At 41.9% G+C, this 15,867-nt stretch overlaps 1 protein-coding gene across 1 annotated transcript; it reads left to right on the forward strand.

Annotated features, from left to right (window-relative positions):
* Positions 1-15,642, forward strand: Pdcl (phosducin like). Its single transcript, XM_076843119.2, has 4 exons — positions 1-151; positions 1,827-2,003; positions 10,991-11,172; positions 13,126-15,642. Exons 2-4 carry the CDS (start codon positions 1,832-1,834, stop codon positions 13,675-13,677), a joined length of 906 nt encoding a protein of 301 aa, XP_076699234.1. The 5' UTR covers positions 1-151; positions 1,827-1,831; the 3' UTR covers positions 13,678-15,642.
* Positions 15,643-15,867: the final 225 nt, after the last annotated feature.

Here is a 15,867-nt window from a genome sequence, read left to right on the forward strand (position 1 = left end):
CCGCCTCATTGGTCCGCGCAGTCAGGACTCCGGCAGCTTTTCTCTTGGGTGCTCTGGGCGCCGACCCACTTCTCTTCCTCTAAGTCAGCGCTCCGTTCTTTCTGGTGCCCGGAGCTGCTAGCCCAAAGGGATCCAGACTGAGCTAGTCCGGGTAAATGCACTGGGGTCAGCCGGGAGGAAGCGATGGGCGTGGAATATGGGTGGAACGGTGGTTTGCGAGCCTCCATAAAACTGCCTTGTCTTCGAGTCTCCCACGGACCCCGCCACTTCCCTGCTCCACCTCTCTCCGACCCCAACCTCCCCTCGGCCTTCTCCAGGATCTCCCAAGGCTCGGCGCACCCATCTACCGCCTTTCCGGGGACCCCGCCTCCTTCTCTCACCCCTCAACCGGCTCCGCCCCCTTGCGCTCTTTTCAGCAGCCCCGCCTTTTCTGCGCTCCCCTCTGCTGGCCCCACCTTCTCACCCCGGCCTTCCCATTGACGCCGCCCTCGCCACGTCTCATTGGTCCGCCCCTCGCCTCCTCCCTTACACGGTCCCGCCTCCCCTCTGTACCCTCCTGGGTCTGTGCTGTGAGCGGGCGCCGCTCCTTTAGGTCGCTCTCTACCCTCACGCGGTTTTTTGTCCCATTCCTGGCTTGCCCACTTCCCTTAAGTTTGGTTCTGCTCCTCCCTAGAACCTGCACTTTCTCTTAATTAGCCTTGCTTCCTTTGCACCATACTCCCGGTCTGACTGTCGGGGTCGCGGGATTCAGTGATTCATCATCCTTTGGGGCGTTTTGCTGGGTGTTGGAGATCGGGATTAGTTGTTGGATGTTTCTTCTTTCCAGAGCTCTCTCAGCCTGTGGGAGAGTCATTTTGTAATGAAGTGTAACAGGCCCTGTGAGAAGTCTTCATGAAGACAGCATAATGTCGGGGTGTTTTGAGGAAGACATACTAAAGGGTTAGGCGTTTTCTTGTTTTCGTTTTTGTTTTTCCTTTTTTAACTATTCCTGTTGGATCCTCAAACAAGCCTGTAAAGGGGCTAAACTGCACTTTCCCCAAAAATGCCTTTGGCTGCTTGTGATGCAGAACACTGGCTTTGTGGTCCTTTAAATACTTGGTTTTTATTAAAATCTTGGCATCGACACTAGTTTTAACTAGTCAGAATTAGTAGGGCTTTGGAGACCATCCAAGTTTGCAGTGAGACAGCTTGACTTAGATTCAACATACTTTAAAAAAATACATATATATATTTATATTTGTAAATGGACACGATATCTTTATTTAATTAATTTTCATGTGGCGCTGAGGATGGAACCCAGTGCCTCACACTCCTAGGCAAGCACTCTGCCACTAAGCCACAACCTCAGTCCCCAGCATCACACTTTTTATGATCCCTTTTGAAGTATTTCCTGAGGATTCTTACTGAAGTTTTCAATTACTAATTACTTGGTAGGCAAACTGAAACTAAGCATATATAAAATCACAAGTCAGTAATGTAAACATAGTTTCTACTTTAGAACAATAGATACTAGTACAATATTCAGAAGACAGTAACTCATCCCTCAGGCTACAGGAGTCAGGCATACCTGGGGCCTGTTACCACTCCTCCACATTCAGGAAAGCTTGGGAAAGTAACTTCCCTTATCTGAACCTCAGTTTTACCTTCTACAAAAGAACATAATAAATTCTATCACTGTCATGGTAGGGATTTGTTGAGATTCTATTTAGGAAAAAAAATAATTTTTAGGTTCCTATAGGATCTTAGCCCAAGTGGGTCCCCTATTCTTCAGATTCATGACTTCATGCTTAAGCCCACAAAAAACCTGATATGTTGCCTTCTTCCAGACATCATGACAACCCTGGATGACAAGTTGCTGGGGGAGAAACTGCAGTACTACTACAGCAGCAGTGAGGATGAGGACAGTGACCATGAAGACAAGGACAGAGGCAGGGGTGCCCCAGCCAGCAGTTCCATGCCTGTGGAGGCTGAGCTGGCAGGTGAAGGCATCTCAGTTAATACAGGTACTGGAAAGTCTTGAGCTCTGGGAACAGATTTTAAAATGTCTGTTAAGTATGTATCACTTAGAATTCTCCTGATCTCTCTAACTATCCCATTTCTATCGATAACCAGTGTTGGCATTCATTGTGTGTGCTTGTAGTCTTTTTACTACACAGTGCAGAGCAACATGACAATGAACAGATTGGCCTGGGTTTGAACCCTATTTGTCACATTAATAGTTTGATAGGAATAAATCATAGATGTGAGTATATTTGTAGTATAAACTCCTAGAAATGGCATATTTTCTTTCTTTCTTTCTCTCTTTCTCTATCTCTCTTTCTTTCTTTCTTTTCTTACTTTTCTTTCTTTCTTTTTGATTGTACTGGTCCTCGAACCCAGGGCCTCTTGAATGTTAGGCAAGTACTACCACTGAGCTGTCTCCAACTCCACTTTTAATTTAATATTGTTGAATTTCTGTTAGTTGAGGTGGCACTAATTTATAATTTAACTGGCAGTACAATGTTTCTTCATATATTTTTCTTCCTGGGTTATCAAATTTTTGATTTTTGCCATCCTGGTAGATGAAAAATAGGCATTTTTTTTCCCCTAGAGATGGAATCTTGCTTTGTTGCCCAGGCTGTCCATGAACTCCTGGACTCAAGTAGTCCTTCTGCCTCAGCTTCCTGAGTAGCTGGGCCTGTAGGCAGTATTACTATACCAGGCTTGTCATTTTTATGTAAACTAATATATTTGGAGAATCTTTCATTGCAGGGAATAGACTCCCTCATCTTTCTGAGTGTTACTTTATTTTCCCTGAACAGTGTTACTTTATTTCATAATTTCTTTAACTTGTTTTCTAATGTTGGGCATTATCTTGGCCCTTTATTACGAATTGTGCTGTGGCACACCTCTTTGTGTGTAGACCATTCTGCCCTGTGGCACTGATGCACTCCGTAAGAAGCTTTAAGGTCAGTGGACATGATCCTAAGGAGAAGGAGTGCTGTGCCAGGCACAGTGGTGCATGCCTGTAATCCCAGCAGCTTGGGAGGCTGAGGAAAGAGGATTGCAGGTTCAAAGCCAGCCTCAGCAGCTTAGCAAGGCCCTAAGCAACCTAGTGAGACCTTGTCTCAAAATAAAAAATAAAAAGGGCTGGAGATGTGGCTCAGTGGTAGAGCTCCCCTGGGTTCAATCTCTAGTACAAAAAAAAAAAAAAAAAAGAAAAAAACAAGAACAAAAAGAGAAGGAGTGCTGTGGGGTAGGTGAAAGTTTGGTGTAGGTCTCTGCTTTGTGCAAGCTTGCCCACTGTGGCCTGTTATTCTGTGCCCAACTGCTTTGCCCTGAACAAATCATGGGTTCTGTCAGTGTTCAGAATATTAGGAAGGTTCCCTGCAACTGATCCAGCCAGTGCCAAGGGTTCTTCTCTCTCACTGGTATGATACATGATAAACACTGCATTCAGGAAAGGAGGTAGAGTTTTGTTTTTTTTTTTTTGCCACCATGTTGCCAGCACTTTCAGGTATGCTGGGGAGGTTAGAGATCTGGTTTCTCACAAATAGTAAATGATATCTGTCAAAAAAAAAAAAAAAAAAAAAAAAAGTCCTAAAGGGTGATGAAAGGAATTAAGATAAAATTGCCTTCCATAAGGGTTCTGGGTTTCAGTTTCTAACAGGAGTGAGGAATTTTAAAAATGGCTGTAAAACTCTTTCATATGCCTCCCATTAAGGTGTGAGGTTTATGTCTCCTGCCTGGAAACCTGGATAGACTGGTAACTACTTCAGATAATAAAATGTGCTGGAGGTGATACTATGTGACCACCAAGCCTGGGTCATAACAGGCAATGAGGTTTCTATTTTGTCTACTGGAACCCTTGCACTGGAACCACAAGCTACCAAGTTATATGTTTACCTATCCTGAGATACCATGTTTGAGGGAAGCACAGATGCATAGAGAGGACTCATCTATGCACTCTGATTGACAGACCAGCTGAGCTTAGTGTGAAGACATTTCAGCCCAGTTGACAGACATGTGAATGAGACTCCTAATGATTCTAGTCCCAGCTGGCAAGTCCTCTTCATATTTTGAGTCTTTTTAGATGAGATACTAGAGAACATGAAGCAGAAGTAAGCCATTTCCCCTGTACTCTCTCCTAATTTCTGACCCAATAGAACCTGTCACCATAATTTATTTGATATTTTTTTTACTACTAAGCTTTGAAGCAGTTTGTTATTTAGCAGTTGTATCCAAAATAGATTTTGATGATAGTGGAAGCCCTTCCCACTCCTGTAGTGGAAAAGTTAATGTCCTTGAGGAAAAAGCCTATCTGTTTATTTCAGTTCATGACAAATAATTGTTTGTTTTTTTAAAAGACTAATGCTTAGCAGTGTAACATAAGGTAGCAGGTTTTATGCAGAATGCATTTGTAGTTGGGTTCTCTGCACAACATGATACAATGTGTATATTTTTTATATCATGAGAAAAACAGTATTAAAATAGGTTAAATGAGTGGAAATTTTAGACACAGATGTTTCAGTATATGAAAATAAGGTTTTTATATTCTGTAAGACAACAGAAATGTACAGTTGCAATTTATTATATGTATCAAGCACTGCTCTAGACACTTTACATCCTCTCATCCATTCATCTAACCAGCCTGCCAATTGATTGAGTCAGGGGCAAAGGGCAGATAGCTGATTATCAAAGAAAAAAATAAGCAGATAGCACTTCCCCATCAACCTGTTGCTCACACCTCTGGGGGAGGGGAAGGATTGCACTTTCCAACACAAGCCATCAGCCCCTGGGCTGCTCTTTTCCTGCCTTGTGGTCATGTAGGCATGAGAAGAAAGGAACTTAAAATCTATAAAGGAGCAAGACATATCCACTCCCTTGGGCACCAGCTCTGGGTCCCCTCCTCTCTGTAGGAGTCTCCCCCCACCACCCCCTCCCAGTTCTGTTTCTTAAATAAAATTTACCTTTTGCTCTTGCCTCGGTATTTTGTGGGTGTTTAATCTTCAACACCAGGGGATCAAGGACCCCATCCTGATTTTCAAGACTGGTATCATAACCATTCATCTAACCATTCCTCCTTCCTTCCTGCCATCCATCCATACTACCACCTACTCATTGATCTGCCCATCGTCTATTTGTCCATCTATCTACCCACCCACCCAGTCAGCCAAAAAGAAACAATTAACCAAAATTAAGTGAAAAACTCCTAGGTGTTAAGTTTTATACCAGGCACTGGGCATCGAAAATTAAAGATCCAGTCCCTGTTCTCACTTCAGAAAGTTCATAGGCTTGGAGAAATGCTTATAGCCTGGAAGTTTTGACATGTGCCAGAGTTTGATGTTTATCATGGCCCTTGGTTCAGTGTGGTTTCTGTCCTTATAAGGAGATCAGGGCTGGGCCCTTGGTTCAGTGTGGCTTGTGTCTATATAAGGACAGCTGGAGGGCCTTGATTCAGCATGGCTTGTGTCCTTTTTTTTTTTTTTTTAAATGCATTTATTTATGTTTGAATGTATTTATGAATTTTATGTAGTGCTGAGGATTGAACCCAGTGTTTCACACGTGCCAGGCAAGCTCTGTATCACTGAGCCACAACTCCAGCTTCAATGGCTTGTGTCCTTTATGAGGAGAGCAGCACAAGCTTTGATTCAATGTGACTTGCTTTGTTATATGATTATCTTCCCTCCTATTTAGTTGATGATTGTATTGAAACATTTTGATTCCCTTACCTCTCATTTTGGGTGTGCTCTACTAGAATTTCTTTGTGGTTCCCATGGGGGGAGGTCCTATTTAACATGAGAAAGACATGCCACTGTGATATAAATCTATAGCAACATGACTTCAGTAGTGTGCAGGTGTGGCTGCTATAACTCTCCAGCCCTTCCCCTTCAGTTACTGATGTTACAGTGTTATAAAAGGTATTTTTTTACTGTAGAATAAAATCGAGGTGTTTCGATACATTATTCTTTACTTCTTATAGAAAACAACAGTAGCGCTAGCTTTTTTAATTGTCATAAATTTGCTTTACCAGGGATTTTTCTTTCTTCATCAAGATCTGAGTTTCTATCTAATGTCCTTTGGGTTGCACAGGGCATATCTAGTTGGAACCAACTCCCTGGGCTGTAGTTTATTTCATTCTGTGGTTTGAATGTGTATATCCCTCCAAAATTCCTGTTGACAGTTCAACATTAATGTGACATTGTTGACAGCTGGTTAGGCCAGGAAGCTCCCACCCCAGGGATGGGACGTGCACATGAAGAGAGCTTCTCCAGCCTATGCAAAGACTTGGTTTAGCTCCTAGCACTACTCTCCTGTGTGAGTGTGTGTGTGCACGCCATACATCTGGGTACAATGATGTATGGCTGTGATTTGATTAGCTCTGTTGTCTTTGTGATCAAAACACCCAACAAGAACAACTTGGAGAAGGAAAAACTTCTCTGGGGCCCACAGTTCCAGAAGTCTCAGTCAGATGGCTGAGTCCATTGCTCTGCCCAAGTCCATCATGGGGGAAAGGCCCAGTGGGGGAAAGCTGCTCAGTTCAGGGCAGCAAAGGATCAGAGAGCTTGAGTGTGGATATGATGAGGTCTTTCAAAGCCACAAAGTTATTACAGATTTTAAGACTCAAAATGAAGAGACCACTGAAGTAATCTACAGATTTTAATTTCTGAACAAGTACATATTAGTCTCCATAACCCACTAAAGTAAATAATTTTCCAGAGTCCTTTCTTATTATTTTGAAAGTGGAAAAGGTCCTGGAGATCCAAAAGTGAGAAGACCTCTGGGGGTTATGCCCAAGTGTAACTGGGTCATTTCTTACTCTGACCTCACAAGGAGCCATTGTGAGGAAATTTCAGACAGCAGGTATATAAGAGGGTGGCTGCAGCTGTTTTGTTTGTTTTGTTTTGTTTTTTGTCTGTAAGTACAGAAAGCTCTTGGTGGTGACCTGTCGGACTCTGAGATATTTAGCACGTTTGGTGGTGGTTAGTGGCTTGTGGCTGTGGTCTTTGGATATTGGTTTTTTGATTTGGGCTTTATTTTATTTTTGGTTCTTATTTATTTATTTTTTTTAGCTTGCATCCTTGTTCCAGTTTAGGAATGAGCAGTGAGAGTAGTTAGAGCAGTGTAGTGCTGCAGGGGTGGGGCTCCTGTTAGGAGCCAGCTCCATGGATGGACCATTATATGGTACTGCAGGACATTGGAGAAGGGGGCTTTGCCCAGGTGAAACTTGCCTGCCATCTCTTCACTGGGACAGAGGTTGTGGTGAAGGTCCTGGCAAAAGTAGTCTCGAACTTCCCCTTCCTACCTGAACTGGATCTGATGGTGGCCTTGAACCACTGAAACATAATCCAGTTCTTCCAGGGCATTGAGACCATGGAATATATCTACCTTATCATGGAGCATGCAGATGGGGGACAGCTATGGGACCTCATCCCCAAAGCTGATGGCATGCAGGAGGTGGAGGCTTGCAGACTATTTAGGCAGATCATCCATGCCATGCAGTACTGCCAGGACAAGGGTAATGTGCATCTTGACCTGAAGCCAGAGAATGTGGTGATGGATGCCAGCGGCAACACCAAACTCATTGGCTTTGGCCTGAGCACCAGATTCACAGCTGGGAAGAAGCTGAATAGGTTCTGGGACACTGTCCTATATGTTGTCCCTGAAGTCATCCATGAGAAGGAATACAAGCACTACCCCCTGCCCACCAGACATCTGGATCCTGGGTGTCATTCTCTGTTATGCTCACAGGGAAATGCCCATTTGAGGCAAGCAGCAATAAGCATATAAAGAAGCTGATCATACAGGGAACGTATAACATCCCCCCTGTGTATTTCCAAGGGAACACAGAGCCTCATCAATGAAATCCTGACAGTGGACCCCATGCAGAAGCCCACCCTAGAGAGGTAATGGGGCAGCCATGGTTGAGCCAGGGTGAGGAAGCTGCTTCACTTAGTCCTTATAGTGAGATACTTCCCAAACTCCCAGATCCCGTAATTACAAAAATCATGATCGACATGGGTTTCCACCCCTGTAATACCTGAGTGTCTGTGGCAAGTTGAAGATTTGACATCAAGATGGCTGTGTACCTCATGCTACAGTGCCAGAGAATCCAGGGGCAGGCCCTACGGATCCTCCTAGAGTCTGCCTTGAGAAATGTTACAGTGAGCCTTCCCTTGCCCTGTGAGCAGCAGCAGCCTGAGGAGACCAAGCAGTCCCCACACAAGGGTCCTGGAAGTGCCAGTGTGCCTGCCATTCAGCTCTGCATCCTCCATGTGGACACACCTCCTTCCAGCCTAGCCTCCCAGCAGGACCCTGTGCCCAGCAGCTCATCCTTCCAAGGCACCTCCACAGGGCAATCCCAGGACAGTAGCAAGGGCTGGAAGAGGCTGAGGAGGAGGATTGCCAAATTCATTCAACAACTATGCTGCATACCTTGCTTTGGTTGCTAGTGTTCAGGAAAAGAGTGGCTCCAATGGAAATGCCCAGCCAAGACAGATAGAACTGAATGACAGCCAGAGGACCCTGAGCTCTTGGATTTGACATCATGGTGTGGGAGTGAGGTGTGCCTACTGGCTCAGGCTTCTTGCACAGATTCCAGGCCGAAGTTTATCTGTATCCACCAGGAGTCTATTCTGCCCCGCCACCTGCAAAACACATCATAGAGACTTTTCCCTAGGACACTTTCCCCTTCTCTGCTCTTTGTCTTTTCTCTTATGCTTTGGGAGAAATTTATTCTGAATTCCTTTTTTTTTCACAGATTGTATAATAAAATTGATGTTTCAAAGATTAAAAAATATATATTTTTGGTGTGTGTGTGTGTGTGTGTGTGTGTGTGTGTGGTTGTTTTAGAGATTGGCTTCAGGGCAAAGGCTGGAGCCCACTGGCCATCCTCTATCCTCTCCTAGGCCTAGGCCACTGTACCTCTCTCTACTGCTCACTGTATATACTTGTTCACCTTGAGCCAGGGTAGACGGGGACTTACTTGCCTTAAGCCAAGGTAGACATGGACTTGCTCCCCTTGACAGAATATAGGCAGAGATGCTCCCCTTGAGCCAGTGTGGAATTGGTTCACTTTGAGCTGAAGGAATCCTTTTCCTGGTCTTCAGACCCCTCCCTGAAGTATGTGGGGAGGATGTGTTGCAGCTGTTGAAGACACTTTGGGCAAGGCATTGGAGATTCCAGAGTGTTCTATGGCTTCATCTACATAATCTCATGTGCAGGAAGCGAAAGCTGAGCCAGTGGGCAGGGTGGGCCCCGCAGCAGCTGAGTGCTTCACCACATACCATGCAGCCTCCACACCCAGCAGCTCCTTCTGGTCACAGCTAAAGGTCATGGAGAGCAAACATGTGGGATCTAGGGAGTGGAGATGTGAAATCTCAGGGATACTACTTACATATAAGCATAGTGCCTTATGTGGGGATTGCTCTTATCTTTGAGTTCTCTGTTGATAGTGAATATTGTAAAGTGAAGTGAGCACAAATAAAAAGTAAGAGACACTTGGGTTAGAATTAAAGGTTTCATGCACCTTCCAGCCCCTGGCATCTCTGCTCTGTGAGTCCCAGAACTTCTCTGGGCATCATCTTCCTGCCCTTTCTTTCCTTTAGTGGTCAGAAATTGATATCTTTTAAACAAAGACATCCCATATGTCATTTCAATAATTTGCCCTTTTTCCTTGAGCCAAGAAAAATGTTTTAAAGAAAAATACTCTATCATGCTGTTTTAATCACATGCATTATTTGTGTCAGGAGATAAAGGAATAAGTATTATCATGTTCATATAACAATAGATTTTCTCCAGTTAAATTTATCCAGAAAATTTAAATTTCTCTAGATTTATAAAATATAGCTGTGAGAATTTTAGTTTTTATAGCATTTCAATAATGATTTGGGATGGAAGCATTTTAAATAACTCTAAGTTTTATAGTTCAATTTTTTTTTTTTTTTTTTGTGTGTGTGTGTGTGTGTGTGTGTGTGTTGCTGGGGATTAAACCCAGGGCCTTATGCATGTGAGACAAGCACTTTACTGAGTTTTATCTCCAACCCTTATAGTTAAATTTTAAAAACTTTTATAATAATAACAGGGTACTGTTAACAATTTTTGTTCATAGCAAAATGTTTCCAAGGATCTCCTGAAGAGTTGGTAAGAAGGTAGCCCTATCATGGGCTATGTGCTATTTCAGTTGAAAATGCTATGTGCTTATCAAGTTCCTGGTCATAGACATGGCAATTAAACTCTAAAAATGGTAGAAGGTTTTGTTTGTTGAGAATTCCTTGTTAACACTGAAGACTCTGGAAGCTAGACTAGAGCTACAATTCCTGCTTTAACTTCCTTGTGCCTCATTTTCACAAACATGAAAGGTGGGCAGTAGTAGGTCCCACAGACAGGACTGACTAATGGTTCAACTTAAGTTATAAGTTGGATATTGCTCAGACCCACACTTGCTGCCATCCCACATGTTCATGCATATGTAATTAATGAATAAATGATGATTTACCATAACATGATTATACAATTTTCAAAGTAAGGCCTGGTTTTTAGGAAAGTATTGAGTTTAACTAAGGCTACCTTTATGTTATATGATATGAAAAGCAGTTTCCTTCCTGACCTGTCCCAAGTCCTGAACATGGTCAATTTTAATCTGATCAGAATCACTAGAGAGTTAAGATGTGAAATATTTTAATCACAAATGGGAGTTCTTCAAAGGCATTTGGTGGAGTGAATATGAAGTTGCATAAAAGATTTATAAATGCTGAAAAAAGACTGAAATATTTTGATGATATCGGAGAAAGAGAAAGAGGGTGTTTAGGATGCATATTTAGGAAAGCAATGAAGGTTAGATTGCACCTTGTATGGGTACTGCTATGTCGCTATACCTAGTCATAGTACATGGAGGTTCTGGGTTAGTTGTGCAAGCTTTAGACAGATGTGAGCTCCCACCTGCACATGTGATCTGCTCCATAATTCTTTGCTCATTATTTTTGGTCACAATCATGTTCATGTCACTCAGGTCCAAAAGGTGTGATCAATGACTGGCGCCGCTACAAGCAATTGGAAACTGAGCAGAGAGAGGAGCAGTGCCGGGAGATGGAAAGGCTGATCAAGAAGCTGTCTATGACCTGCAGGTCCCATTTGGATGAAGAAGAGGAGCAACAGAAACAGAAGGACCTCCAGGAAAAGATCAGTGGGAAGGTAATCAGCAGCCTTAAGGTTTTCTCAGAAGCTGCCCTGGCCACTAGAACTGGGCTTGGTGATTTGGGAGATAGAGGATGTTGGTTTTGCCTCTGAGAAGCTATGCAGTACAGGGGAAAGTATAGAGCCATGTCATAACTCAGGCACACCTGGGGTTTGACTCTCAGCTCTGCCATTAGTGATTGTGGGGAAATAAATTTCTTCCTTTCTGAGTTTGGTTTTTGATTATTTTATTGAGGTCACGCCCACCCCAGAACTGTGTGGATAAAATGCCCATTGTAGTGACTGGCCCACTGATAAGTGCTCATTTAATGTTAGTTTTCTATCGTAGGAACTAAGATTCTAATTCAAATTTTCTTGTTCTTTCTGTGATGTTTCTGTGTTTCATCTGAAGCCTATCATGAGGATTTATTCTGAGGAGGCATTAGAGTAGAAGCAGATAGGCCCTCTGGAAGATATTTGGAACAAGGTCCCTAACATTTCCTAATACCTTCTCAGTATTAAAGGGCCTCTGTTACTCACATACATGGAAGAAAGTCTAAGAGTGCCCAAGATCAGTTAGGTGTGGCCCAAAGCCAAAGCACAAGCCAGGATCAGGGAGCATTAAGTCAGGAGTCATTCACCTTGACCAGAAGGATGATTTCAGTGCATGAAAGTCACAAAGACCAAAATAGGTCTGTTAGAAATAGCTGGCTGAGATAGAGTGGAGAGCTCTGTGATGGGAAGAAAATTGGTAAATAAGTATGACCCAGTAATGATGTCTGTTCTGACCTAGAGTGGGCCCTATTCCCCACTCTGTACACGATTAGGCTTAGTGAAGGTTTGTTACAGGCGGCGTCTTGCTGCACCCCGGCAGGAGAAGGAAGATGCCTTTGTGATGTAAGCTGGCCGTTGGGCAGTGTGCCTGCTTTGCTTGGCTGCTTTCTTATCCTGGGCTGAAGGACCAGAACGAAGCCATAATCACATGACCACAAGAATCAAGCTAGTGAGAGGCTATCTTTGTCCTGCTGAATTACCTACAGTTGAATAGAACTAGAAACTGCCTAAATGCCAGAAATAGGGGAGTGGTTAAGCAAAATATGACACATATATAATTTTATAAAACTATTTAGAAACATGAAGAGATACTTAGAATTTATTATTAACATTAGTTAAGAGACTGAGTAGGTTATATCTTAATTGGTACACCCATGGCTTCTGTTTTAAGAGCAAAACTAATCTAGCATGTGACTGATAATAAGAAGAAAAATTTTAGAGTGTATGTGAATGTGTGGGTGTTTGTTGTGTGTAGATGTATTTTGTGCAGGGCAGGGATTATAAGTGTTCTTTTGAAGTTACATAATGTCCTGGTTTTTTTTTTATGAAAACAAAACAGTGAATACAGCAATCCACTGTCAAGACTGACAAAATGAAAATAGCTCAGTGAAGTAGTACTATCTGATGCTGCCTGCTTGGGTTGAGAGGCAGTATGGTGTAATATAAACCAGGTTGAAAATCTAGTTTGAGTCCTGGTCTTACACATACTACTTGTGTGCATTGTGCAGCTAACATAAGTCTTGAAACCTCATTTGTAAAATGAGAATTATAAAATCCCTTTCCCAATGGGATTATTGTAAGAATTCATTGAGAATCAGGCATGGTAGCGTTCACACAAGTAGGCCCAGCTTGTTGGGAGACCAAGGTGGGAGGATTGCTTGAGTTCAGGCATTTCGGGCTGGCCTGGGCGACATAGTAAGACTTCCTTTTCTGAAACAAAACAAAACAAAACAAAACAAAACAAAAAACCAAAAAAACCCCAAACAATCCCAAACCCTCCTAAAATAGAACAACTTATTAAGACATAATGCACATAAAGTGCTCAGTGTGATGCTGCATGTATCTTAAGTACAAGGTGCATATCAAGATTTATCAAAAGTGTTCACTTGTGTCTGCTTACCTGCTGGTCTCTTACAGATGACTCTGAAGGAGTTTGCCATGATGAATGAGGACCAAGATGATGAAGAATTTCTGCAGCAGTACCGGAAACAGAGGATGGAAGAGATGCGGCAGCAGCTCCACAAGGGGCCCCAGTTCAAACAGGTTTTTGAAATCCCTAGTGGAGAAGGGTTTTTAGACATGATTGATAAAGAACAGAAAAGCACCCTCATTATGGTCCATATTTATGAGGATGGCATTCCAGGGACTGAAGCCATGAATGGCTGCATGATCTGCCTGGCTGGGGAGTACCCAGCTGTCAAATTTTGTCGGGTGAAGAGCTCGGTCATCGGGGCCAGCAGTCGGTTTACCCGGAATGCCCTTCCTGCCCTGCTGATCTACAAGGGGGGTGAATTGATTGGCAATTTTGTGCGCATCACTGACCAGCTGGGGGAAGATTTCTTTGCTGTGGACCTTGAAGCTTTTCTACAGGAATTTGGATTACTCCCCGAAAAGGAAGTCTTGGTGCTGACATCTGTGCATAACTCTGCCACCTGTCACAGTGAAGACAGCGATCTGGAAATAGATTGAACGGATGGTCTAGTTGCATAGATTTCTCATTGTTTGGGCTGGAAGATACATGTCTGTGTTTATTTTTGTTCCTTCTGTGTCTTCTGACTTTTCAGCTGTTCTTTGTAGTCCTTTTAGTTATTGTAGAAAGTCAAGAAATTCTTAGATTAGGTCAGAATGCTGAATTACTTTGTGGCTAGCAATAAAGTGACTTTAAATTGCATAAACAGGAAGCTAGGCTTTGAACTGTTTACTTAAGATTCTCTAGCATGACATCTCTGTTATTGTTTCCAGTCACTATTTACATAGCATTCTAAAGACTGTCCTGGAAATTGTCTCCTGTTGACCTTGGAGGTCCTGCCAGGTCTGAGAGTAGAATTCTCTAGTTAGTATGTTATTTGCAATGTAAACAGTATATTTCCTTAATCAAATGATTGCAATTATAATTACTTGTAATTAGATTCCCCCAGATGCTCTGCTCTACCATGGTCTTATATAAAGGTTCCAGATGAGCCTGGGGATATAGCTTAGTGGTAGAGCACTTGCCTAGTGGTGCAAAGCCCTGGGTTCTACTCCCAGGGCTTTGTTTTGTACTATAGAAACACAATAAACAACCAAAAACCCAAACAGCCCACACAGGTTCAAGAGGATGTGTGCTTGCCCTGTCAGGAGGGGTGGCCTCTACTGCTAGAGTCAGTGCCCTGCTCAGCACTCTGAAATCTAGAACAGGAGAAAGGATTTATGCTGAATGCTGTCCTCACGCTGGAAGACAAGCATCTTCTTTACAAACACTGGAGCTGGGTGGAGCTGGAGAACTTTCAGTGAGGTGCTTTTTCTTGTTTCTGTGTCTCTGTTATTTAACAAGGTAACTTTTTATTTACTCTAGATTTTTTTTAATAAACTGGCCTTTTTGAATATTGAAAAATAATTCATATTTAATAGAGGAAAATTGACCAAAATGCAGAAAAAAATCTAAAAATTAGAATAATTTTTAATTCTATCATCTAGAGTGAAGCACTATTAATGTTCTGATATAAATATTTCTTACTAAAGCATTTTCTGTGTATACCTACACATTTCATTGATTTGTTTTTGAATTATTGGGATCATTCTGAACATACTGTTTTATAGTATGATCAACTAATAATATATCAGACTTTTTTCGTATTATTAAATGCTATAACATTTTAACTTTCTTTTTTTAATGGCTGTGATATTGTATAGATGTGCTGTAATTTGCTTGAGGCAAGAGGATTGTGAGTTCAATGCCAGCCTCAGCAAAAGTGAGGTGCTAAGCAACTCAGTGAGACCCTGTCTCTAAATAAAATAGAAAATAAAGTTGGGGATGTGGCTCAATGGTTGAGTGCTCCTGAGTTCAATCCCTGATACCCCCGCAGCCCCCCCCCAAAAAAAAGCAAACACTTTTTAAAAATTATTATGAAAGTAGTAGATATTTAGTAGAACATGTGATAAGAGTTGTTAAGCAAAGGAGATTTAAAAAGCCATATAATTCTGTTAACCAAATTAATCTGTGTTATTATTTTTACAGGTTTATCTTTCTGGTCTTTGTGTTTATTTATAATAATAGTTGTTAAAAAAAAAGAACAAGTGAAAGTAAAATTTAAAAAATGATTGTTATTCAAGTTGTTTCCTACTGAAAATGTATATCCTGGCATCAGGGAAGATGTAATCTGGAATTAAATATTAGCTTTAAAATTCACAGTTTTGGTTTTCCTCGTGATTCAGGAATTGACTAACTATAGAAAAGTCTTCAAAGCATTTAATCAACAAAAAGAATGTGGTTTTTCTGACTAGGGAAGTTCATTGTAGAAAGTGAGGAAGGTTCAGAAAATGATCAGAAGCAGAGACAACTGTTACTAGTGTTCTAGTTTTTTTCCTTCTAGTCTTTTTTTTTCAGTATTTTTCATAACATTGAAAGCTTCTTGAATTTAGTTCTGTGCTCTGCCTTAATATTATATAAAATAAATACTTTGACATGTTATAAAAATTCTAAATAAATAATTTTTAATGGCTTCATCATTTCCATCATTTGGATGTCCCATAATTTATTTAACCAGTTTTTTTATACTGGATATTTCAATTCTCAGTGTTTTGCTAAAGCACTTATCATCTTTGTGTTTTGGGCCATGTTTTGGGCCATTCTTGTAGAAGTCTTGAAGAGGGATCACTGAGCAAATGGACAGCAACATT

This window comes from Callospermophilus lateralis, chromosome 2 (assembly GCF_048772815.1).
Source record: "Callospermophilus lateralis isolate mCalLat2 chromosome 2, mCalLat2.hap1, whole genome shotgun sequence".
Taxonomy (NCBI): Eukaryota; Metazoa; Chordata; class Mammalia; order Rodentia; family Sciuridae; genus Callospermophilus; species Callospermophilus lateralis.

Bases quoted from the DNA above. Each gene is read 5' to 3' on its own strand.
- Pdcl (XM_076843119.2), top strand. From the start codon at position 1,832: ATGACAACCCTGGATGACAAGTTGCTGGGGGAGAAACTGCAGTACTAC. The intron at 2,004-10,990 runs GTACTGGAAAGT...CATGTCACTCAG, and splicing joins AGGCATCTCAGTTAATACAG to GTCCAAAAGGTGTGATCAAT. The intron at 11,173-13,125 runs GTAATCAGCAGC...GGTCTCTTACAG, and splicing joins AGGAAAAGATCAGTGGGAAG to ATGACTCTGAAGGAGTTTGC.